This window comes from Melopsittacus undulatus, chromosome 8 (genome assembly GCF_012275295.1).
Source record: "Melopsittacus undulatus isolate bMelUnd1 chromosome 8, bMelUnd1.mat.Z, whole genome shotgun sequence".
Classification (NCBI taxonomy): domain Eukaryota; kingdom Metazoa; phylum Chordata; class Aves; order Psittaciformes; family Psittaculidae; genus Melopsittacus; species Melopsittacus undulatus.
In genome coordinates this window covers 41679776-41701146 of record NC_047534.1, presented here as the reverse complement: position 1 = coordinate 41701146, position 21371 = coordinate 41679776, and the positions used below count along the sequence as shown (strand labels likewise).

At 38.7% G+C, this 21371-nt stretch overlaps 1 protein-coding gene across 2 annotated transcripts in view; it reads left to right on the top strand.

Annotated features, from left to right (window-relative positions):
- RAPGEF4 (Rap guanine nucleotide exchange factor 4) overlaps positions 1-21371 on the top strand; it is a 152706-nt gene that overhangs the window by 67985 nt on the left and 63350 nt on the right. For both annotated transcript variants that reach the window (XM_031052201.2, XM_013129927.3), the window contains exons 5-6: positions 628-700; positions 1763-1827. In XM_031052201.2, coding sequence (XP_030908061.1) covers positions 628-700; positions 1763-1827 — 138 coding nt within the window. The remainder of the gene's footprint in view (positions 1-627; positions 701-1762; positions 1828-21371) is intronic.

Genomic DNA, 21371 nt, shown 5'->3' with positions numbered 1-21371 from the left:
TAGTTTACAGTGGTACGAGGAACATTATTTTTACAGTTACAAATTTTCATCTCTAATACAGTTTGTGTGTGTGTACACATAACATGAAGTGCAACATTTGTGTGTTTCATAAGCTTGTGGTTTCTGAAAAGCAAACTTACTGAGGTGTTGGAATTAAACGTTTAGAGTTTTTGCACTAAATTCTGTCTATTTCAAATCTGACCCCAAACTTGTAGTGATACATGATGCTGATGAATCCTTAGTTAACAACCTTGTCTCCATCCCTACAATAAAGTAGCTTTCTAGCTTGAGTTCAGCTGAGCAGTGTAATTTCAAATAAGCTATAAAACAGCCTTTATGGGAAGTCACACAACTGAGTACAGTACTGATTTTGTAGAACCCTCAAAGTCATGCTTTGGGGAAGATGAAGGAGGGAACTGTTTTAGAACAACTTTTGATAAAGGCAGTGTGCGCCAGTCAAGAAAGTGGACTTTGTAATATTAAGAGGAAAGACATGTCTGACTGCCTCATATTGCATGTGAGCATGTGAAGCACAAGACAGCAGACTCACAAATGTAAATACCACATAATCCATCGTATGGCTTTATACATCTGTACCTGACTTTATGTGCCATCGTTGTCTTTCAGAAATACCGACAGTATATGTCTGGACTTCTCACTCCTCCTTATGGTGTTATGGAAACTGGCTCTAACAATGACAGTAAGTATGAGAAAATAGACATCAGATGTCAGAGAAAAGGGAAAAGAGGGGAAGATGAAAGTCCTCTGGTTTTGGCTGTTGGAATTTAAAGTTTAAATTCAATTCAGTATTGCAATTGTATTAACACTGCATATAGTAGGGAATACTTTGGAACTTGGCTAATTGCGTTCCCACTGAACAAGTGCACATAGAGCTGTACACAAAATCTTCACTGTGGGCCAGGCCTATTGATTAAAGCATACTGTATGATGTCATGTAGCATTTAGCTAGTTCTAGTTATTACATGAATTCCATGGAACACGGTCATTAGTGTTGCTAGTAAATTAAATACAACAAACTGGCTTATATTTTTAGTTAGGATGGGCTACACAGCTTGCTTGGGAACATAGGCTAGTTCTTGGGCAGGCAACCTGCAGTAAACATACTGCTGTCTAACCTTAGTTATGTAGCTAAATAGATTTGGGTACATCTGCCTCATGAGAACTTGTTAGGCTGTGGGATAGTGCTGTAAACACGAATCCAAGGGCAGCCTTTGGAACTTGTCACTTCTGTAATGAAAGTACTTTTATTTAGTTTCCAGAGGATTATGTAGGTGCCAATCAGGGCAATATCTGACAGCTAGCAATTTCATCTGCAAGTTTTGTCCCGTATGTTATATGTTCAATGTGTTCCATTCGTGAAACCATAGCATAGCATAGCATAGCAATGCTAGTTAGTGCAATTCAATGTTACATTTGGCTTTCAGGTACTAAATCACAAATAATGTTAAATGACAAAATACAAATAATTCCTGTAAACATACTTCAAATATTAAGATGTGAGAAAGTGCTGTGTTTAGTAAGCTGTTTATAGTATTTGTACAAATTAGCTTTTTTGTCTTTTTTGTGTTCACAGGGGAAAAGCCTTTGTCTGAACAAATCTGTTTTGCTCTTAAAAAATCATAGATTAATGTTTGCCTTGTCAAAGTATTGAGCCCCCCAATTCCATCTTCTATTTATAAATATCTCCATTGTTACTGAAAGAACGCACAGTACACATTTGTTTTTTGTATTCTTCTTTCAGGAATGCCAGATAAGGACAGCATGTCAAGCGGTGCTCTTTGCCAGGTTTCTAAAAACTGCAGTAAGGTAAACCACACCTTTGATTGGGGGAGGGAGATTTGGTAATGAAAAATACTGAAGTACAGCATGAAATTGAAAAGAACTAGGTGCAAATGCAAAGCATGTGGTTGATGCATGTGAGTACAGTATATGAATTGTAAGGATGCTTTAGACATTGTATTGTTTAACTGGAGAAAGCAACTGGTTGAGGATCAGCATTATTAGAAAGCGTGCTGCTGACGAAGTTTGTGTCATAGTCTGATTGTCCTGTCTTTGTCAGAAAGTGCTAAGGGTAAAGAAGAAAAGCAGCACTGTGGCAATACCAGTGCTTAACCAATGGATCATAAAATTCACAATTAAATCCTATTTTGAGGCTTAACCAAGTATTAACTGGTGCACAGGCATTGTTCTGGCCTGTTGCTCAGGGTGAATTTTCTCCTGTGTTCACGGGGTAGCTGTTCTGCTTTGTAAGATAGGTCTGTGCCTTCAGTCTCACCAGATGAGGACCCACATGAAAGCACTCATGAGTATAAACTATGCTCAGTTTAAAGTGATTATAATAGTGGGAAGAAATACTATCAGACATTGCTCTAAAGATTAATAATTTTTAGAATTTTTTTATGGCAGAAGTAGAAAAGTTAGAGTAATAAACACCTCCTTGGATGTCTTCTCTCTGGACGTAAGAGTTTAAGTGGATGCATGTGTGATGTCTTTAAAAGGTTAAAGGTATTTTTGTTACACAAAAACATCTCTTGACAACAGATAAAGACAATGAATATTTTAGTGTGTTTCCTTAATGCGAAAATAACTACTTCCACCTCTCCCTGTCTGTCTGTCCTGCTTCCTCAAGGGTACTGACCTTTCTTAATTGTCATATTCAGCCTTTATTAAATGTATAAATGTAACAGTTCCTTTCTCTAGAATCTTACTAATGCTATACCATTTCCTGACACTGCCTTATCCTGTAGGAAAATAAACATTTTTTCATGCACAAAGTAATAATTCTTAGATAGATAGCACCTTTCTTGCTGTAAGCATTTTACAGTTAGTTATGAGTTACATCTCAGTGCTTCTTTGAGTTGTTGGCATTTCAATGCTACACTTGGAGTTAAGCCAGGGGTCTTGCTTGACTGCTCACTGAGAGCACCAGGCATAAAATCCAAACTAAAATATTTTGTTGTATTTTCTGAAGCAGATAGAGATAACATGGTAAAAACATCCATCTTTCCTAGAAGGTGGTATGCCCCCCAGAATGGGCAGTGATGCTCAGCTAAGGGTGGTGTACACTTTCAAGTACAAACTATTTTAGAAACTGAACAAAATTTGTTGATGAATACTGCTGCCAATAGCTGGGCTTTTCTAGCACAACAGGACTCTTTCTGCACCTGAACCAGTGAACCAGTGTTCACCTGAGTCGGAGACAGAATGTGTTTGGGGTAGGCTCAGACAGTCCACTGACTTTTACAGGAATAAGGTCCTTTGTAAACCTTATTAACTTCCTTTCCAAGACACATACAAAAACCAGCCATCCTTCTCCCTCCCACACTGCACACATTTCTGTGGAGAGAAGCTGAGAGGGTAAATATGTGACAGATGCTTCTCACCTTGTTTCATCCTGGAGGAGCTCAGACAGTCCCATGACAAATGTGGCAGAACCTCGCAGCATAGAAGTGTTTCATGAATCCTAGTTTTGTGGTTTTGCCATATGGCCATGGATCTCTTTAATTATACTAAGTGAAAGGTAAATGTAGGAGAGATAAATACCTGAGTATTTTGTTTACTGCATGCAATCTTCATTCCCTCAATTTTAAACTGTACAACTGTTACAGTGCTTACACAACATGTTGATCTTCATGCCTTGCAGTCAGTTTTGAATGATCAGGGGTATACTGGGACTGCAGGGCCAAATTCCAAGAACTGTTGCAGTTATTCAAAGTACAAAATAACAGGGTACCAGAAAACAGCCCTGTTTGTAGTTTTTATATATTTTGTTTTTTTTAGGATGATACATGACTGTCAAAATGACTACTGTATCAGGGAAGGACATTCATCCAGGGAAAGGGAAGTGTCTGTTAGACATCTTTAGGCTACTTTAAATTGCCAGAGTGATGCCTGTGGGACTGGCCGCAACTACAGCTCAGAGAAGCCTGCAGGCTACTTCGTGATGTCCAGAAAAAGACCGAGAGAGGAATTTCCCGAGATTCAGAGAAAGTTCCTCAAAATCTTTCATATGATAAGAAAATATTACAGTCTTAGACAGAAGGCGATAACGTCTTCAATAGTTCTGATCATGATGATGCATTTATTTTGGGAGAGAGGGCGTTGTTTTAATTTTCCAGGGAAATTTATAACTATAAATAATTTACTTCAGAAGAAATTTAATATATTCCACTGTTGAAATATGAAATGTGTATTTTTTCGCTTTTAGCCTCTGCCAAGCCTTTTATAAGCACTGTAATAGATGATTCTCCATATTTCTTAATTATTTGAGTTTCATCTTCAGCTTATTTTTTTTTCTCCTGTCACATCTATTAGTTTTTGATGAGTAACAAGATCTTTCTTTTACTACGTGCCTTGAAATTTTCTTACCATATGGGGATGTTTGGTTTTCCTAGTTCATTAAATTCTATATTAAAAAAAAATCTGTTTGGAGATGGCAGCAAAGAGATTTTATCTTTTTTTTTACTGAACATGAATTCATTTGCATTAAGGGTTACATTATTGCACATCATTTAATGCAATATAGCAGTTAAATTGAGCATAAAATACTGAGACAGAGTATACTACTGTCCTGAAAACAAAGTCAATTTAAAGCTGTCTTACATAAAGGAAAATAACACAGCTTTGGTCTTTTTAACTAGGCTGTCTAATATCTGTACACTGTTCTTTCTAGCTCTAGTTTTCAATAATTCTCATGGGGTACAGTTGGATATAGCTGGATCTGTGAGACAAATATAACCCTAAACCCAAAATGACAAAATCAATAATAATTTCAAATACATTTTTGGAAAAGATGCAGAAGAGTACTTGGAACACAGGGGAGGTCGGGTTCCAGCGTGCAGGCAGAATAGGTAGTGGTTCTGTTTCCATCTATTACCAGCAGAGCTGGCAGCAGGGTTGCATGGTACTTCCCACTACAAGATCCTGTTCTTACAATTTGGCCACTTTTTGACTGTTTACACTGAATTTGCCATGCTGAGAGTGTGCTCCTGGCTGATTTTTAAATTGAAATGGATCAAACCTCCCTGACATTGAGTTTGGGGGAAAACACATAGCACATATCAAATAGCTTTCCCCAGTGGTACACTAGCAATCCCATCCTTTGAACTAGGAGCTTGACATCTGGGGCTTGTTCTGACAATTAGGGGTGTCATTTGTGACCCCCTATAAAATCAAACATATTGAAAAATCTCAGTTGAAACTGGCTCACTAGAGGCTTATTACAGTTTAACTGCAGGCTTATATACACAGGCTGTGTGCATTGTGTCTGAAGAATCCCTACACTGTTCATCTTTGGTCCTGGGCTGCTTGGGCATTCCTCTGTTGAAGCTTAACAGTGTGGATTTTCTCAAAATCACTCATTTTAGTTGCTGGAGCAACATTTTGGTTATTACCAAGCTGGACACTGACAACCACAGTTGTCTTCTCTGTGCTCTTACATCCTCTACTGGTGCCCAAGTAGGAAATGAGTAAAGAAATAGCTCATTCTACTCTAAAAGACGTGAGATACATGATCCCTTTAAAGAAGATAGCATTGCAGAAATTAATTAGAGAGGCGCAGGAATGAATATGGGAAAGAACAGAGGACAAACCAACCCATCAAAAGCATGAATCTCCACTCTGTTATGGAGTGTGGTGCTAAATACCTTTTTTCTGTTAAGATGTCTAAAACTCCTTTGTGGGTGCTATGCCAAAGAGCATAGAAAAATAGGTATCTGTGATGAATAACAATTATTGTATTTATTCAAGTAGTTGATAGTCAAAACATCCTAACCCTGCTAATGATCCTAGCTGAAGTTTTATATTGTTTTCCATAATGGAATCTCTATATTGCAGTTTCCTTAAAAAACTCCAAAACCAACAACACATCTTCAAGAAACTACACACACACACACAAAATCTACTTGAAAGGAAGGCTGAAAAATTAAGTGCTCAAAAGCAGAATATTTCAATACTGGAGGCTGACTGAGCAGTGTTAATGAAGTCCTCTTACCTATATTTGCTACAGTACAGACTTTAGTTCTTTGTGTTTATTATGGTACAGACTGATAACTTGCTCACATATATTTTTTCTGTGACACACTTGATTAAAATTACATCACATATCAAAACCATGCTAGCTTTGTTTTATGCAACTTGATCTCTGTGACTGTTTAAAACCTACATAAATTCATGCTTTTTTCATTGGGAAGTGTGCATCCCGAAAGGGGAAAAGTGCTTCTTCATCTCCTTTGTACTGAGGAAACCATACTGAGCACAGAAGATATAAGCAGATTAAGTTGTGCAAATTCATACAGTCATTCTTGCTAGTGGCAGAAGAGTATGTCTTTTTTCAGAAATCTCTCATGCTGTATTTCCATAATGTTGCCTATGTTGTCCCCTGGTTTCTATTGTGCTAGAGAGTTGCAGGAGCTCCCCCTAGTGCACGAATTAAGATTCGAGAAACACGTAAATCGAGTCAGTGAAGCTTGCAAGCTGAAATATCCCCTTTATGTTTTTCATATAATGATTCCAAATCCCTAGCTTATTGGACGTGATTTATTTGAAGGTATTTTGTATAGAAAAACCGCTATAGGATATGCTGAAATACTCCTGAAAGTCACCTTTTCATCCATCCATCATTTTCTCTGGTTAATTTGATGTGATAAAATGTAAATTGCTTTTCTTTACTGAATTTTCAATAAGACTTAGGTTCTGTGCTGGTATTTATGCATTTAAATAATTGAAGCAATTGTGAAAGCATGATTTGCTATTTTGTCAATTCTAAATGCATTTACTAAAATTATATAAAAAAAATCTTTCAGTTGACAGAGAAGGACATAATCTGTGTGTTAATCCTCCAAATATTGCAAGTTTCAACATTGCCAAGCAAATGAATATTCATTTATTTCAATTTTCAAGCACTTAAGTATAGCTCTGGGTATTTGAAAGTATACTGTTTGTAAAGAGGAAATTACAATTCGCTAGATGCAGTCTTGAAGAGACCACACAAGACACCAGTAATAATTGTGTTTGTTCACCATAAACAGCAATAATCACAATAATTTTACTTCTGATTTCCTTATATTTCAATTTACTTTTCCCAGATGACCAAAAAGAAAGCTTATCTCTTAACACATTCAGTAGATTGTCAAATATGGACTTTGACAGAGCGTTATTAGACTGCTAGGGGAAATGTTTCACTCGCTCATGAACATGTGAGCCTACAAGAAAGAATGAACAGAGAGCACAAGCAGAAAAGAAAGCAGTGTCCTAGCAAGGTGCAATGACAAGGTGTTTGTCTAGAAGTAACCTCTCCAGTAGTCACATGAAAACTGTTACAACAAAATTGATTTTCTATGAGGATGGTTTATATAACTGTCCAGTGATAGGTGATAATTCCTATCCTCTCCTGGGCTCTGTGCAAGGGTCAGTTCTCTTATACAGTGTTAGCATAGGGTTAAAAAAACCCTCCCTTTCATTTTCTGGTTTTGAAGTGATTGCATAAAGCACTATGTGCAGATATTTTTAAATAATGTCTTCATGCAGTCCTAACAGTACCAATTACTTTTAGGGGCTGCTCTGATATCTTGGCACCAATTTCATATATATGAAAATAATTTGCTTAGAGGTCTGTTAAAGTTCTTCATTTCACTCTTAGTGGAAGTGCTTAGGGTTCAATCATTATCACAGCCTGTAACAATTTGGCTAGTGCAGAGGCTGTGCATATAGTCCCTGGCAATGAGTCACATGGTGACAACATATGGCAGGAGAGATAACAAAGACAGGAGTGTGAGATGAGTAGGAGTCTGTGAAAAATACATTTTTCATATGTTAGTAATAAACTTCATCATAAAAAATGTGAAGGTCTTTATATGTCATCAGAGCTCTTTAATGTAAAAAGATATTGTTAGTAGGTTTGCTGGCTTATATAAGTAAGCTTTGCATAAACTAAATTATTGCAGAACCACCAGGGGAAGTTTTGGTACATCACTATCTCCAGATCCAGCCATATGGAGGTGGTACACAGCTGTAGGCTTCCCTTCCAGATTTCAATGTGAATAGCGATGCCTTAAAGAAAAGGTTGCACTGTGCCATCTTCTGTTAGACAATTCAGCTACCTGATAATCTGTGAAATATCTATGACCCATGATTTTGTTGTGTAAGCTGAATTCTGGAGACCCTAAAGGCAGTTTCTACTGGCAAGATTTTCTTCTACTGTATCTAATCATATAATTGAGTTCAAATCTGACCAGTACAGATCTAGCCACATTAGTCCCAATATGAAACCTGCAGGTGTGATTAGTGATTCTCATTTGATCTCTTACTATGTAAGAGTGTGTAGCATTGTGGAGAAAAAAGAACAGAATCTTTGTTCCGGGTTGCTGTGCATTTACCAGTGTGCATGTCAAAATAACTTCATTTCAGTGCATACTTGATCAAGTTAAAGGATCTCTGGCCCTTGAAGCCTTTCCATGAATTTGGAAGAAGAAAAATATGGTCTCTTCTTTCTACAGTGAGCAGTTTCCATTGTGGTGGTTCTAAGGGGGGTCTGAGGATGAATCAAGCTGTCTACAATTCTAGTGAGATTGGTAAGAGATGGAGGCAAGATCTCTGACGAATTAAACTTTTTGCAGAAAAGGGCAGAATTTTGCAATCTACAGATGCTAAAGAAAAATTCTTATTTTAAATTTTACTCTCATTTTCAAAGAGTAATAACAACAAAAGGTTAAATATATGTGGGTATGTTTCAGGTTTTAAATATAAATAAATTGCTACATTTATTCTGAGAGAAGATGAATAATGGGAAAAATAGTTAATAGTGTCCAATAGCAGCACAGTTAGTAGTCAGCACCTGAAGGCAGCCTCCCTTTCCTGTCACAGCTGCAGAAAATTCCAGTCTTTGATCAAAACTGAAAAACCAAGCTTGAAAAAGTATATCTGCATCTGTATCCTCTTTTAAGTGCTGCAGCAACTTTCTGAGTCATTGTGAAACTACCTGTGAGATCCAAATCAGGGGAGTGTGGGTTTTTTTCATGAGGGAGGAATGAAAAGGTAGAGAATGAAAAGTATGGGAGAGAGAGATAAAGAGACCTCCTCTCTTAACAGCAGGACAATCTATGTACTCGAGTCAATGTTAGAGCTAAACTATGTGAGGTTTTAATTCCGTGACTTTTACATCTGAGTATTAATATGTATGATCTCCAGGGTACTTGTCTCAATGAGGAATCCCCTCAAGCGGTTACTGTTGTTATTTTGATGCTCTCCACTTCTCTTGTTTTGTTTTTTGAACTATTTTCATGTCAGTTTTTATTGCAATTTATGTGTATCCTAAAGCCCTGCAATTCTTGTTTGTGCTGGGTGCTGTGGTGTAAAGGAGAGATGGATGTCCCTGTTAAAGAGCTTGCAGTCACAGAAAAGATGGAGTGACTGTCAGAAAGATGCTGCTATACTCAGAACATTGTAAGGTGTGGGATTCATATGTGTTCATACATTCCGAATGAGTTGTCTTCCAGGAGCTTATTGTAATCAGACTTTGACGTGAAAATCTTAAGTGACACTGGGAGTGGGAGGAAGAAGTTTGGAAATCAGTAAACAAATCAAAACCTGATGTGTTTATTTGTTAATCTTGTAATTTGGATGGGATCTAACACACACTGTTGGCCTCCTTCAGAGTAACAGAGTAAGCAAGTACTGGCCTCCTCCCTGACTAACCTTCTCCCCATAAAAGGGTTACAGAGGTGCTTGGGGTAGCATGGAAAAGACAATTTGGCTGAAGAGATGTTTTCCCTTTCTGACTTCTCTTTCTATGTGACTGTTACTATCATAGTTTACATAAATAAAGAACAGAAAAATGAAAGAATTTATAGAAAATACTATAATTTGTAAAATACTCAATATTGTGAAGTGGTGTGGGACCTTCTTTCAATAAGATCATCACTCTCAGTTCCAGTTGTCTGGGGAAACAGCATATTGCCTTACCTGCCAGTGCTGGCAAGGGCAGTCTGATAATATATACTGTGGAGGCACATTTGATGACTCTTGCTCTTTGGCTGTGTCTTTTGTGTGATTCTGTCCCAACCCATAAAAAACATGCACATATGCTCCATTTATCTCTGCAGTTGAAAGGCAGAAAGAGTGGGTAATTATGCTGAGAAAAAAAGATAGTCCTTTTCAAGGTTCATGTCTTCAGACAAGTCAAGCGTATACAAGTAACACATTTGGCAGTTATATTTGAAACAGCAAAATGATTTTTTTTGAATCTTGTAATTATTTTCTCAAGTTTGGCAGAAAAATTGGATCAAGGATCTTAAAATCAGATTCCTTCTAGTCACTCATATAATCTCTTGCACAGCATTTTGACTGCCTGTCCTACAATCCATGTTGGAAATTGGTATTCCAAAAAGTCAATTATAGTTCTGAGTCAGTAAGAAGTTATCAATATGTCTGATCTGATCATTTAGCATCATCTTTTTTTTTTTGTCTGTGTACAGATGACAAAAATTGGAGAGGTTAATAAATGGTGGGGAAAAGCTGTCCAGTGATTTTGTCCTTTCTGTGTTAGCTAGTCAAGAGCAGGAGCCTGTTGTGCTGGCTCCATGTGGAGCAGCACCACCAGAACAAGTGTTTGGTTTGTGGTGCTCATTTAGAGCTATGCTGAGTTAGAATCGCTAAGACAAAAACATCCAATATCTACAACAGAGCCGAAAACCTAATTAGGACCATTATCTCCAGTGATGGCTAAGGAGAAAATGCTTCTTAAATATTTAAAGATTTATGGCTTACGACTTTTATTTATTCTTTTTGTAGATTTCTTTCTGGAAGAAAGCTTGGCACAAGACTGTGAATACATTTGATCTTGTGTGCTTTATCATCAGTAATGCAGCTGTCTTAAAGATAGCAGTTAGTGAGGAAATACAAATACACATAGCTGAGTTGACTAGTAGAGAAATGAAAAGAATATGTAATTTAGGTTCCAAAATAAAAATGGGAAATAAAATCATCTTTCTTCCTGTACCAGTTATAACACTGCTTCTAATTAGGGTTACCCAGCGATATTTGTTTTCATTTTAGGAAATGAAATTATAAAAACAATTTGTATAATAACCTTAAATATAAACTGGACAGAGAACAAACCAGTAGCTGTACAAGGAAGAGTTATGACTAAGTCTTTGTAAACGTCCCAGTACTGCTTTGTCCATCCTCACTCTTTAATATAGCTAACTTCAAATACTTGAATCTGAGGGGGCTAAAGAAATAGCTTCTTTCATGCCATTCTTTCCTTGTAGCCTTTTTCAGAGTGGCTCAGATGTCTGCTTTTCACCTGAACCTATTTTCTGACCCAGCCCACCTTAGAGCCGCATGAGGGCCAGCATTGACACCAGGAGTGGTTGCTGTGCAATAAGAATATAGTGGAAGCATCAGCTCCCAGAGCAGAACCCATTTGGGCCTAGGAAGAACTGTGTGGGGCTGTGGTTGCTGCTCCACAGCAGCTTCCCGTGACCTGCACTGGGACTGTAGGGCACCTGTCCTCCCCCATGTCCTTCCTCCAATGTCCCTTCCCTCTGCATCCCTCACATCTACACCTACCCTGTCCTTCATCACTCCTGCTTGTCTGGTGGTAAGGGAGCAGAACTGTCAGAAACATGTAAACCTTTTATGAGAGGTTAATTTTCTGCTGGTTTGGATGAAAATTAGCTTCCTAGCCAGGACCAGCATAAACATCAGTGCAGAGCCTGGGTGTAGGGTTCAGGAGCATAGTGGTCTTGTTTTAGACTGCTGTGAACTGTCTGCAGCCTTATATGTCCAACTTTCACACAAAGCACTATCAGGTCTGTCAGCTATAGATTGAGACTCTCTCCTGCCCCAAACCTGGCATTTCTGCCAGCTCACATCAGCTGCAGGGGACGCAGAAGGACAACTGGCAGGCGATTGTTTTGCCAGGCCAGATTGCAGTTCTATTGCAATTCACTGCTAAATCACAAATGAATCTGTGTGATTTCAGTTTCCTGTGTTTAAATACAGATTTGTATGATGTATTCATGTTATTGCTGTATACACATACAGATCCAGGCCAATATTTGCTCCTCTCTCCCTCCCTCCTCTTGAGTTGTCTTGTCTTCAGAGCCAGTCTAGATTAGGAAGTTTTAGCTTGTGGTCTCCAGGCTGCTGGGTTCTGGCAGTTATTCCAAATGAGTCTGGGAAATGAACTGAAGAAAAGCCTATTCTGTGCAGGGTTCCTTATCTTGACTGGCAAAACTATAGGGGTCCACATGATAAAGGAGCCTAACACACCATTCTCCCCTTTTGTTTCCTCTGATTCAGTTCACACTCCTTTGAGTGTCTGTTACCTGCTGCAGATTCCAGGGCAATGTTGGAAAAAACCTGTGTTGACAAAACTGTAGCAGTAAGGTTTATGGCTTTCCTTATAGGAGCCACTGCTCCACAGCAGTCCTAGGCCTGTGTAATAGAATGGCTCTCTTGTCTTCCTGCCACACTGGTGGGAACTGGGAGAAGGAGGAAGAAGAAAACCAGGAGGTTGCCTTGCTAGAGCTCCTGAATGCTGCTTAGTCTGTTCAGTTTCTTCAGTGCTACAGTCAGTGTTCTTGAAATGCTGGTTTTTGTGTTTTGTCTGGCTTTTCTGCTATGAGGTGTGGGGTAGAGAACCAGGATTGCTGCCCAGAAAGTGCTGTGTGGCCTCTTGGCAGTATGGGCACAGGACAATCTGCAACAATATTGGACTACATTGTACCATAAATTCTTCTGGGGAGGATGCATCTTCCTTCCCCCAGGGCAGACTGCTGGACCAACTGTCATGTAGAAGTTGAAGATTCCTAAGAAAAAAATCTATTTCAGCAAATGATGGAGTTTTTAAACACTGTTTGGCTGGGAACACATTCAGTATTTCCAGGCAAGATGGTTTGGATTGCAGTATTTAAACTTCTCTGGAACAGCAAACACTTTCACACTGTGATTGGCTTAACATGGTGCAACAGTCCTTATCCTTTATACAGCCCACAAAGAGTCATTGAGGAATTGGTTAAGCCAAAGGCGATTTTGAGATTATGTTTAAAAAGGAGAAGAGTGCTTTGACAGATGGCAGGACAGAATTTCAGCTGGACGAAGCAATATTTTTAGCAATGATGACAAAATTAACGCTAACATTAAAGAGAGATAGGAGAAAGAGGATAAATTACAAAATACATACAATAGGTCCCTTTCCATTTCACAAGGACAGGGCTGGTTCTGTGATATCCCTAAAAGCCAGACATCACAGAATTTACACAGCTTCGGCTACATACTGAGAGAGGTAAAAAGAGGTCATCTCTTTCAGAAGCATACTGTGGTGAATTATGATGTAAAGAGATGAAGCTAGCCAGGGAAAATGTCAGGTAGAGTAATTCCACCACTCACTGTCTGTCCTGGGTTAATTATTGCAGTGGTCTGTGTGCATTTGTGGAGCAGATTTGTTCTCAAGTTGCAGTAAAGATTCATTTAACAAAAAAAGTAGTTCAGAATATGTTTGGAAATGTCTGTCCTTCACTAGTAATCAGGGAAGATGAGGTGAAATTAGAAACAATAAGAACAAATGTGAACAGACCTTGTTTAAATGGTAGCAATTTAGGCGGCTGCAAGCTCTGTAGGAAGTTAGGAGGAGGGAAGGAGCAAATTTACAAATATTTACTATTTTCCAATCTAATTAAATTTGTTCAGATTGTGAGGAATTAATAATATTATACTTTTACTCTTTTCTTGGGGAAACTCGCTGTTCACACAGATGCACGTTAACTCAATGTTTGCATTTTAGGTACTGATTGTTTCCATCACATTACAGAATTAATGTGAAAACCAGCATTTTAATCTGTGTCATTCAGATCTAATAATTTGATTCCAAATGCCTTTGTGTGTTTTCAGTCAATAGTTACTACCACTAAAGTATCTGGAAAACACTGAATTAACTGATTAATACAGCAGTTATGAATTTCATTTTAAAATAGTTACATGTGTGAGACTACAACTGGATTTTACTGTAAAAGAAAAGCCCTTACCTTTCATAGCCAGTATTTTCCCCCTGAATTTATTTTTTATTTGCTTTACCCATTACTGAGTCAGATAATGATGTGCTCTCAAAGCAAGAGGAAGTAATGAGGTTGATGAGTTGTCTTCAGAAGATGCATGCTGTCCCTTGTGGCCAGGTCCCTTCTGTTTTGGTTACATCTGTCTGGCTATGAAGGTTCACTGTGGTTAGCAGAGCGGTGGTGATGCTAATGCATCACTGTCAGGGACTTGAACTGCATCTTACATCAGAAGCAGTAAGAAGAAGGCTACAATCTAGTTTTGAAAACCACACAATAGATAAACTACACAGTCTGAGAAACTTGAATGTAACAGGGTAGGTAGCGGGCTCAGCATACCAGCACCCTCCACTTTGACAAGCTTTTTTGTAGACATCATGGGAAAGAGAAGTTTTAAGGAAGATAAGAGGGTTGTTTCGTGGATATTTGCCAGGAGCAGAATGCTTGTCTTTTCCACTGACGCACAAATATGTAAATTAAACAGAAGTGCTTGAGTGGTTTTTATGTTTATGACAGAAGACTTAAAGCTGTTGAAGTAAAGAAATAGTTGGCTGAGAGTAGAATGTGCTTTTTCAAAATGTGTTCTGGTCTAGCTATCAGTGTGGTATTCCTTTCCTCTGTTTACTTTCATATACTACAGGAAAAAAAAACATTTACCTTTTTTAGCGAATATGTTCTATGTAGTTGGAAAGCACCAATATGAATCACTAAAAATTTCCTTCCACGAAGTAGGATAACAAAGTTTTGCTCTGGATATTGTTAGATTATTCTTTCCCAGTTTCATTTCTAGCAAAAATTTATTTCTGAAATGAGTGACAGAAAGAAGAACAAGGAGTAGACAGGGAAGCTGGAATCTGAGGCAGATGTGCTGCACTCCTTCAATGCTTCTTCATTTCATGTATGCTCACACAATGTACTGTCCTGAACTTAGAGAAGAAGGAATGTGGAATCACCCAAAGAGACACAAACCAGGTTTAAATTAACTTCTTTTTCCTGCTTGCCAGCGACTACCTTGTTGCTGCCCTCCCCAGGGAATTCAGGAGGTAACCTGCAATGCCCTCTAGTCTTGGCTCACTTTGACGACTTTTCCTTTCTGTGTTATGAATCATTATAAAATGCTTGGAATTAATTTGTAGGCACTAGACTTCCAGGATTTCAGTTGCAGCATTCAACAGTGTTTTCAGTTGCTCATTCTTGCCACTTGTCAGAGATGGAAGTAGATACTGTCATCCCCATTTTACAGATGGAGAAGTTGAAATACTCAGAGGTGGAATCACTAGCTGTGTCACGCAATACCTACACTGTTATCAACCAGGAGGCAGTGGTGCTCTTGCCTTACTTGGGTGGTGTTTTGACTATACTAAAGAGTTTCACCATCAATTTTAATAGGTTCACAATTTCACCCCCTAATTCCCACTCCATCCAGTTTTTGTCACCCTTACGTTTATCATGAAACAACTTCCTATAAAATTGCACCACCTAGTTCTCAGAGGGCAGCTCTGGCATCTGGGTGTAATCAAACCATAGGAGAGCCCATCCACGTGTGCAGAAGTTATAAAGGTGTCTGGAAACAACTGAAATAAATCCTCCAGAAGCTCATGAATCTTTAACTTCCCTTCAGTTTGCTTTTGAATAGTTACTGTGTACTTACAGTATGGGCGAGGAGCAGGTCTTAAAACCAGTAACCTTGCTGCCTAGTACATATAATTTCTCACCTGCATCATTATAGTTTGTTTCTCAAGAAGTGAATAATTTTGGGTAAATACACTATTAAAGCCATGGATACCAAGAAACCAGTAATTTTCATGAGAGATAATGAAAAAAATGCTTTGTTCTTTTATAGGTAAAAAAAATTTGCAGCAGCAGAGAAACCTGTAACAATGCTGTCTTGAAATTCCTTATGACAACTGTAGTCACACCTCCATCAGAATATCAGGAATGCTCACAGCCCAGTTAGCATTTCCTGACATTTTATTCAATGCATGCAGTGTAGTTATAGCAGCTGTTTCATTGTAGCAGGGAAGCAGAAAAATGACAGGAAAATAAGACATCATTAGCCATGTTCTGGGGTTTTTTGTGCACTGGTCATAGTCTGTTTCAACATTCTTTTTCCCTTTGACATTCACAGTGAAGTATCATTTTTGGTAATGGCTGAATCATTTTGTGTTAAAAGGATGGACATTTACAGTTTGTCAAAAAAAAAAACATCACAGAAGTGTTAATAATGCGATTTCAATTTAACTTTCTAAAATAAATTTGCTACACTGATTGTATTTGAGAATTTAAAGGGACACATTTTCCTGTTTATTCTATTAGTACATGTAGATTACTGAAGAAAAGCAATTTTAGAATGGATTTTAAAATACAACTTTGTCTTCACACTGTATTACATCTAAAGAATACAGATTTTTAAACAGTCATCATTCTCTGAATATTTTGATAGTAGCCCATTTGCTGACAGTATTCAAAGCATTTTACAAAGGTAGAAATTATTAGTATTCCTCTCTCCAAAAAGAAGAAAATGAAACCCAGTGTGATTACATGATTTGTGAAAGGTCATGCAGTCAGAAAAAAAAGAATAAACCTGAGCTGTTATAACCACTGGTCCTGAAGATTTCTGCTAGTTAATTTTGCTCAGTTTAGTTAGTTTGTAGTTAGCTAAATATATGGGTATTTAGACTGCAGGGGCTGTATCTTATGAAACTCTGAGGATTTTAAAAATGTGATTAATTCCTCTTTCTGTGGAAGTTCCCTGATGTTGCAAATGTCCTTGTGTCTGTGTGTTCCTCTGTTCATACCTTCCCCTGCTTCTCATTTTTGCTGTTTACAGATACTTCTCAAGAAACTGTGGTTGTTTTTTGTGATTATGGGTGGTTTGAAGATGCATTGGTAATACAATTTACACTATCTAGACTGGCTACAGGTTCTTTAAATACTTTCATTGTTTGGTAAACATAGATAAAGAGCAGAAACAAGTGCTCTTTCTGGGTAATTTGTCCTTTGTTAATTGCAAAGTGTTGTTAAGTCACTTACAGGCCTGGCATGAGGTCAGTCCCTGTCAGTTTTGGACTTTTCCACTTAGGAGACATGAGCAGGCACTTTGCTCTTTGGCTGCCAGTGCTGTCTTGTGCAGTGTGCTAGGGAGCACAGATTGGATTTCTCAGATGCTACATGTATTTATGAGAAGATAGTGAAGAGGTGACTGAAGTGGTTCCAGCATGGTAGTGATGATTGCATTTCTATTTCCACTTTTTTTGTCTTCTGGAGGAGCATGGTGAGGTCTCCATGTAGATAACAACTGTGGTCTGGCGTGGACAGAGCTCAATCCTGGTAGCGTGTCCCATCCATCTGAAGTCCCTATGGCAGGGAATGTGTGTCAGGGTTTCTTACTGACTGCACACTGCAGGGTTTGTTAGAGGTCATGACATAGGCTGTTTTCTGATTACAAGAGTTGTGATCAGCGTGTTCTACATAATGCTGCTACAGAGATCCAGCACAGGATATCAGAGCAAAGAAATTTCTACAATATAGGTTACATCTTCCTTCAAATGTTGTCAAAGATGATTTTCAAATGATCTTTTTTTATAACAGTGTCTTTGGTCAGCTGCTTCTGTAATGTTTTTCAGCAAACTGCATTCACTAAGTGTATTGTTTTACCTTCAGCATCCTAGCAGAGGTTGGTGCAGTCTGCATAGGTACGCTCTTTCTCTCTATAGAAGCTCGCATCTTTGCAATTCTTATCTATGCCTTTGGTCTGATGTAGCTTAGGTAGATGACATACTGCCAAAACAAGGAAACTTTTGAAATAGGTATATGGTTTTGAGAAAGAATGGTAAGAATAGAAAGAGGAGGTGTTGTGTGGGAGGGCTGTGGAGACTTCTGCTAATTGTCAGCTGTATCTTACTGACTGGCTATACTTTCACTAGTGTTGTGGGAATGGTTTTTTGTATGTTTTATTTCCTCTAGTGTGAACAACATAGGGCACTGACAGCCTTTCAGGAGACGTATACTAGGATATTCAAGCATGTCAGTCATAAATGGCAGTCATCAGAAATCTCTGGGAATCATTAAGAACTGAAGATGCTCAGTTTCCTGAAATACAAAAGGGAATCAAATGCGGTGGGCCTGACCCAAAACCCTTTGAGGCAATTAAGGACTTGCCAGTGATTTTGGTGGCATTTGGATTAGGCCTTAAATCACCAATAGCAGTAAATACTGAAGATGTAAAACAAACAGATTTCATAGTGATGTGGCTGTTGCTGCTGCCATCTTTTGTCCTTTGTTCCTTCTGGATTCCCTGCCAGCCAGCAGGAAAGCACAAGTCACTTGCAATTCTTTTCAGTGTCTCAGTTAGAAATAAAGGGATCAACAGCAGTGCACAGGTTTATCTAATCACCCAGGTAACTTCACATGCCACACTTAACTGCAGTAAACACCAAAACTTGTTCTATGTTCAGAGATGAGCTACATGAGGTCATGGGAAAAACATGATTCATTTGCTTTAGTTTTATTTCTTCTTAGTTCTTTGCAATACACATCTCCTGGGTTCAGCAGTAGCAGTCATTTTTTCTCCTTCTTGGTAGCTGGTGCAGTGCTGTGCTTTGACTTTCAGGCTGGGAACAGTTGCTGATAGCAGCGATGTTTTTAGTTACTGCTCAAATGTTTGGTTTGTCCAAGGACTTTCGGAGCCTCATGCTCTGCCAGGGAGGAGGGGAGGCTGGGAGGAAGGAGAGACAGGACACCTGACCCAGGCTAGACAAAGGGGTATTCCATACCATAGCACGTCATGCCCAGGATGTAACCGAAAGTTACCTGGAGGGGCTAGGCTCAGGGGGTTAGAGGAGGTATTGGTCGGTGCTCGGTCAAGCAGGGTGGGGTGAGTTGTCTGTCAGCAGGTGGTGAGGTGTCATATTCTCTTCACTTGTTATTTCCTTTATCATTATTGTTATTATTGGTGGTAGCAGTAGTGATTTGTGTTATATCTTAATTATTAAACTGTTCTTATCTCAACCTGTGGGAACTACATTCTTTGGATTCTCCTCCCCAGCTCTCCGGGAGTTGGAGGAGAAAGGGGGGAGTAAGTGAACGAGACTGTGGTTGGGTTTTAAACCACGACACTATGCTAACATTTGAGAGTAGTAAGTTAGGTCCCCTCCATAATTTGATTCTGTAGATCTGAAGCATTCATTCACATGTAAAGGATCAGAAGAAACATCCCTTTACAGTTATGTAACAAGGGGAATAGAAAAATGTATTTTTATAAGAGATGTTCTTGGTTTTTATTTAACTGATTCAAATAACTTGACAAATACAGCCCTCATGTTGGGTCTTTATTATCATTGTTCATTATATTATTTACTTGTTTGCATATGGCTTGCTTGGTGATATAAGAAGCACAGAAATAAAGGAAGCCCTTGCTGCCTATAGTTTGAAATCTAAGACCTATTTCCCCAAAGATTAAATGTGTGCATGAAATTATATACATGAATAGTCCTATTTAAATCTATGGCATTGCTCTCATGCGTAAATATTTGAATCTTCAAACAAATGGAGGCTAAAATTGTTACTTTCCCTGCTTCACCTCAATTTAAATAGGGAGTTTTGTGATTGGCTTCATGAAGGGTTTGTTTGAATGGCCCAAATGTGATTCCATAAATGTACAGATATGGATTTTGTCAGTATTAACGCTGAAAGCCATTTTGTTGCAGTTACTCATTATCATTTTCTGCTTCCCCCTACCAAACACCTGCATTTTTTCCCTTCTCTACCTTCCAGACCCATATGCACCCATATGTACAGGGGGAATCAGCAGATCATAGTAAACTGTGTGCGTACTGGCTGTAAAAGGGCATGAAGTAGCTAAAACTCAAGATGGTACTGCTGTGTTGCTTTATCTCACACTGAAGGACAGCTGAGAGCAGGTACACTTGTCACTGCTGTGACCAGGAGATGGGTAATAATTTGTAAACTTGACTTGTGTATTTGAGCTCCTCACATGTTAACTTTTCCTTTACCCAGATGTCTTGTAAAATGTGATCATCAAGTAGCTTCAGTCATACAGCTCTGTGCAACATGTATGTACTTTAGTCACATTAATTCTTCAAAGATATCAGAATGTGTTAGGAAGGTAATTAAACACTTTGCTCACTCTCTGCTGTATAGGAGGGAAAGCTACTTCTTTTTCCTAAGTGCTTTCTAAGTATCCTCTAATGGGCGATTCGAGACTGTAAGACTTTCAAAACATTTCTTGGTCTTCAGCCAAGTCGTGACTATTATCCTAAAATACAATCCCTTACATAATCCATTTTTTATCTGATGGGAAGTTCTTGCTGGAACACTGTGTCTCCTATTAACTAGCTGATGTCATATTTCTCTGCCTTTGAAGCATGACTTGCCTTCCTATAGCAAACTCAGTCCAAGCCTTGTCCATTTGTTGTATTTCAGTTCATCGCTAGTGCAGCCAGAGTTCACTGCAGTAGCTTTGAAAGGCTGTAACCTTGAGGGGACTCTGTTCTGGGCAGGACTTTTGGACGGCAAGGAGGTTGTTCCTCAGTGGGAGTGACTGCCTTGCTCTCTTGTCCGGGCCTGCAGCTTTGGGGGTTGTTATTGCTGTTCATCTCTTTTAAGCACCACCTTGTGGTTGAACTTATTTTAGGCATGTAAAGTTGTCATCAAAAATTGCACTGTGCCATGCAGTGAGGCTAAAAGCACTTCCGGAAAGCCTCCAGTTTATCCCTGAGCCACATGCCACATTCACAATTCACTGTAGCTGTGTCTCTCCTGGCAGATACCTTAACATATCTTCCCAAGCCTCTGGAGATGGAGGAACTACTCCTCTCTGGCAATCTGTGGCAGTATCCACTGTTCACACCGTTAGAAAAGCTTCACCAACGCCTAACCTGAATCTTTCTTACTCCGATTGAAACCATTTCCTGAAGTCTGAACTGGTGGACTAGGTCACTTTCTTCTTTTCAAAGGCTTTTTAAATCTGAGGACTTTTTAAGCACACTTCTACTAAGACTTGCTTTCTCCTTAGCTGAGCAACTTTGATTATTTGTGTTGTGCTTTCTGACTGTTCTTGTTGCTCTTCTGTTGTATTAGATGCTCTTAAAGTGGGACACAATGCTTTAGCTTAGGTCTCATCTTGGATGACTAAAGGTGAGGTACATTATATATCTAATCTCTTATTACACCCCAGTACAGTATTTGTTGCTTTCACACAAGTATGGCATTGCTTACTCAGTTCTGTTGAATATCTGTTATGAGCCTTCTTTTTCAGTGTAACCGTTAGAACAC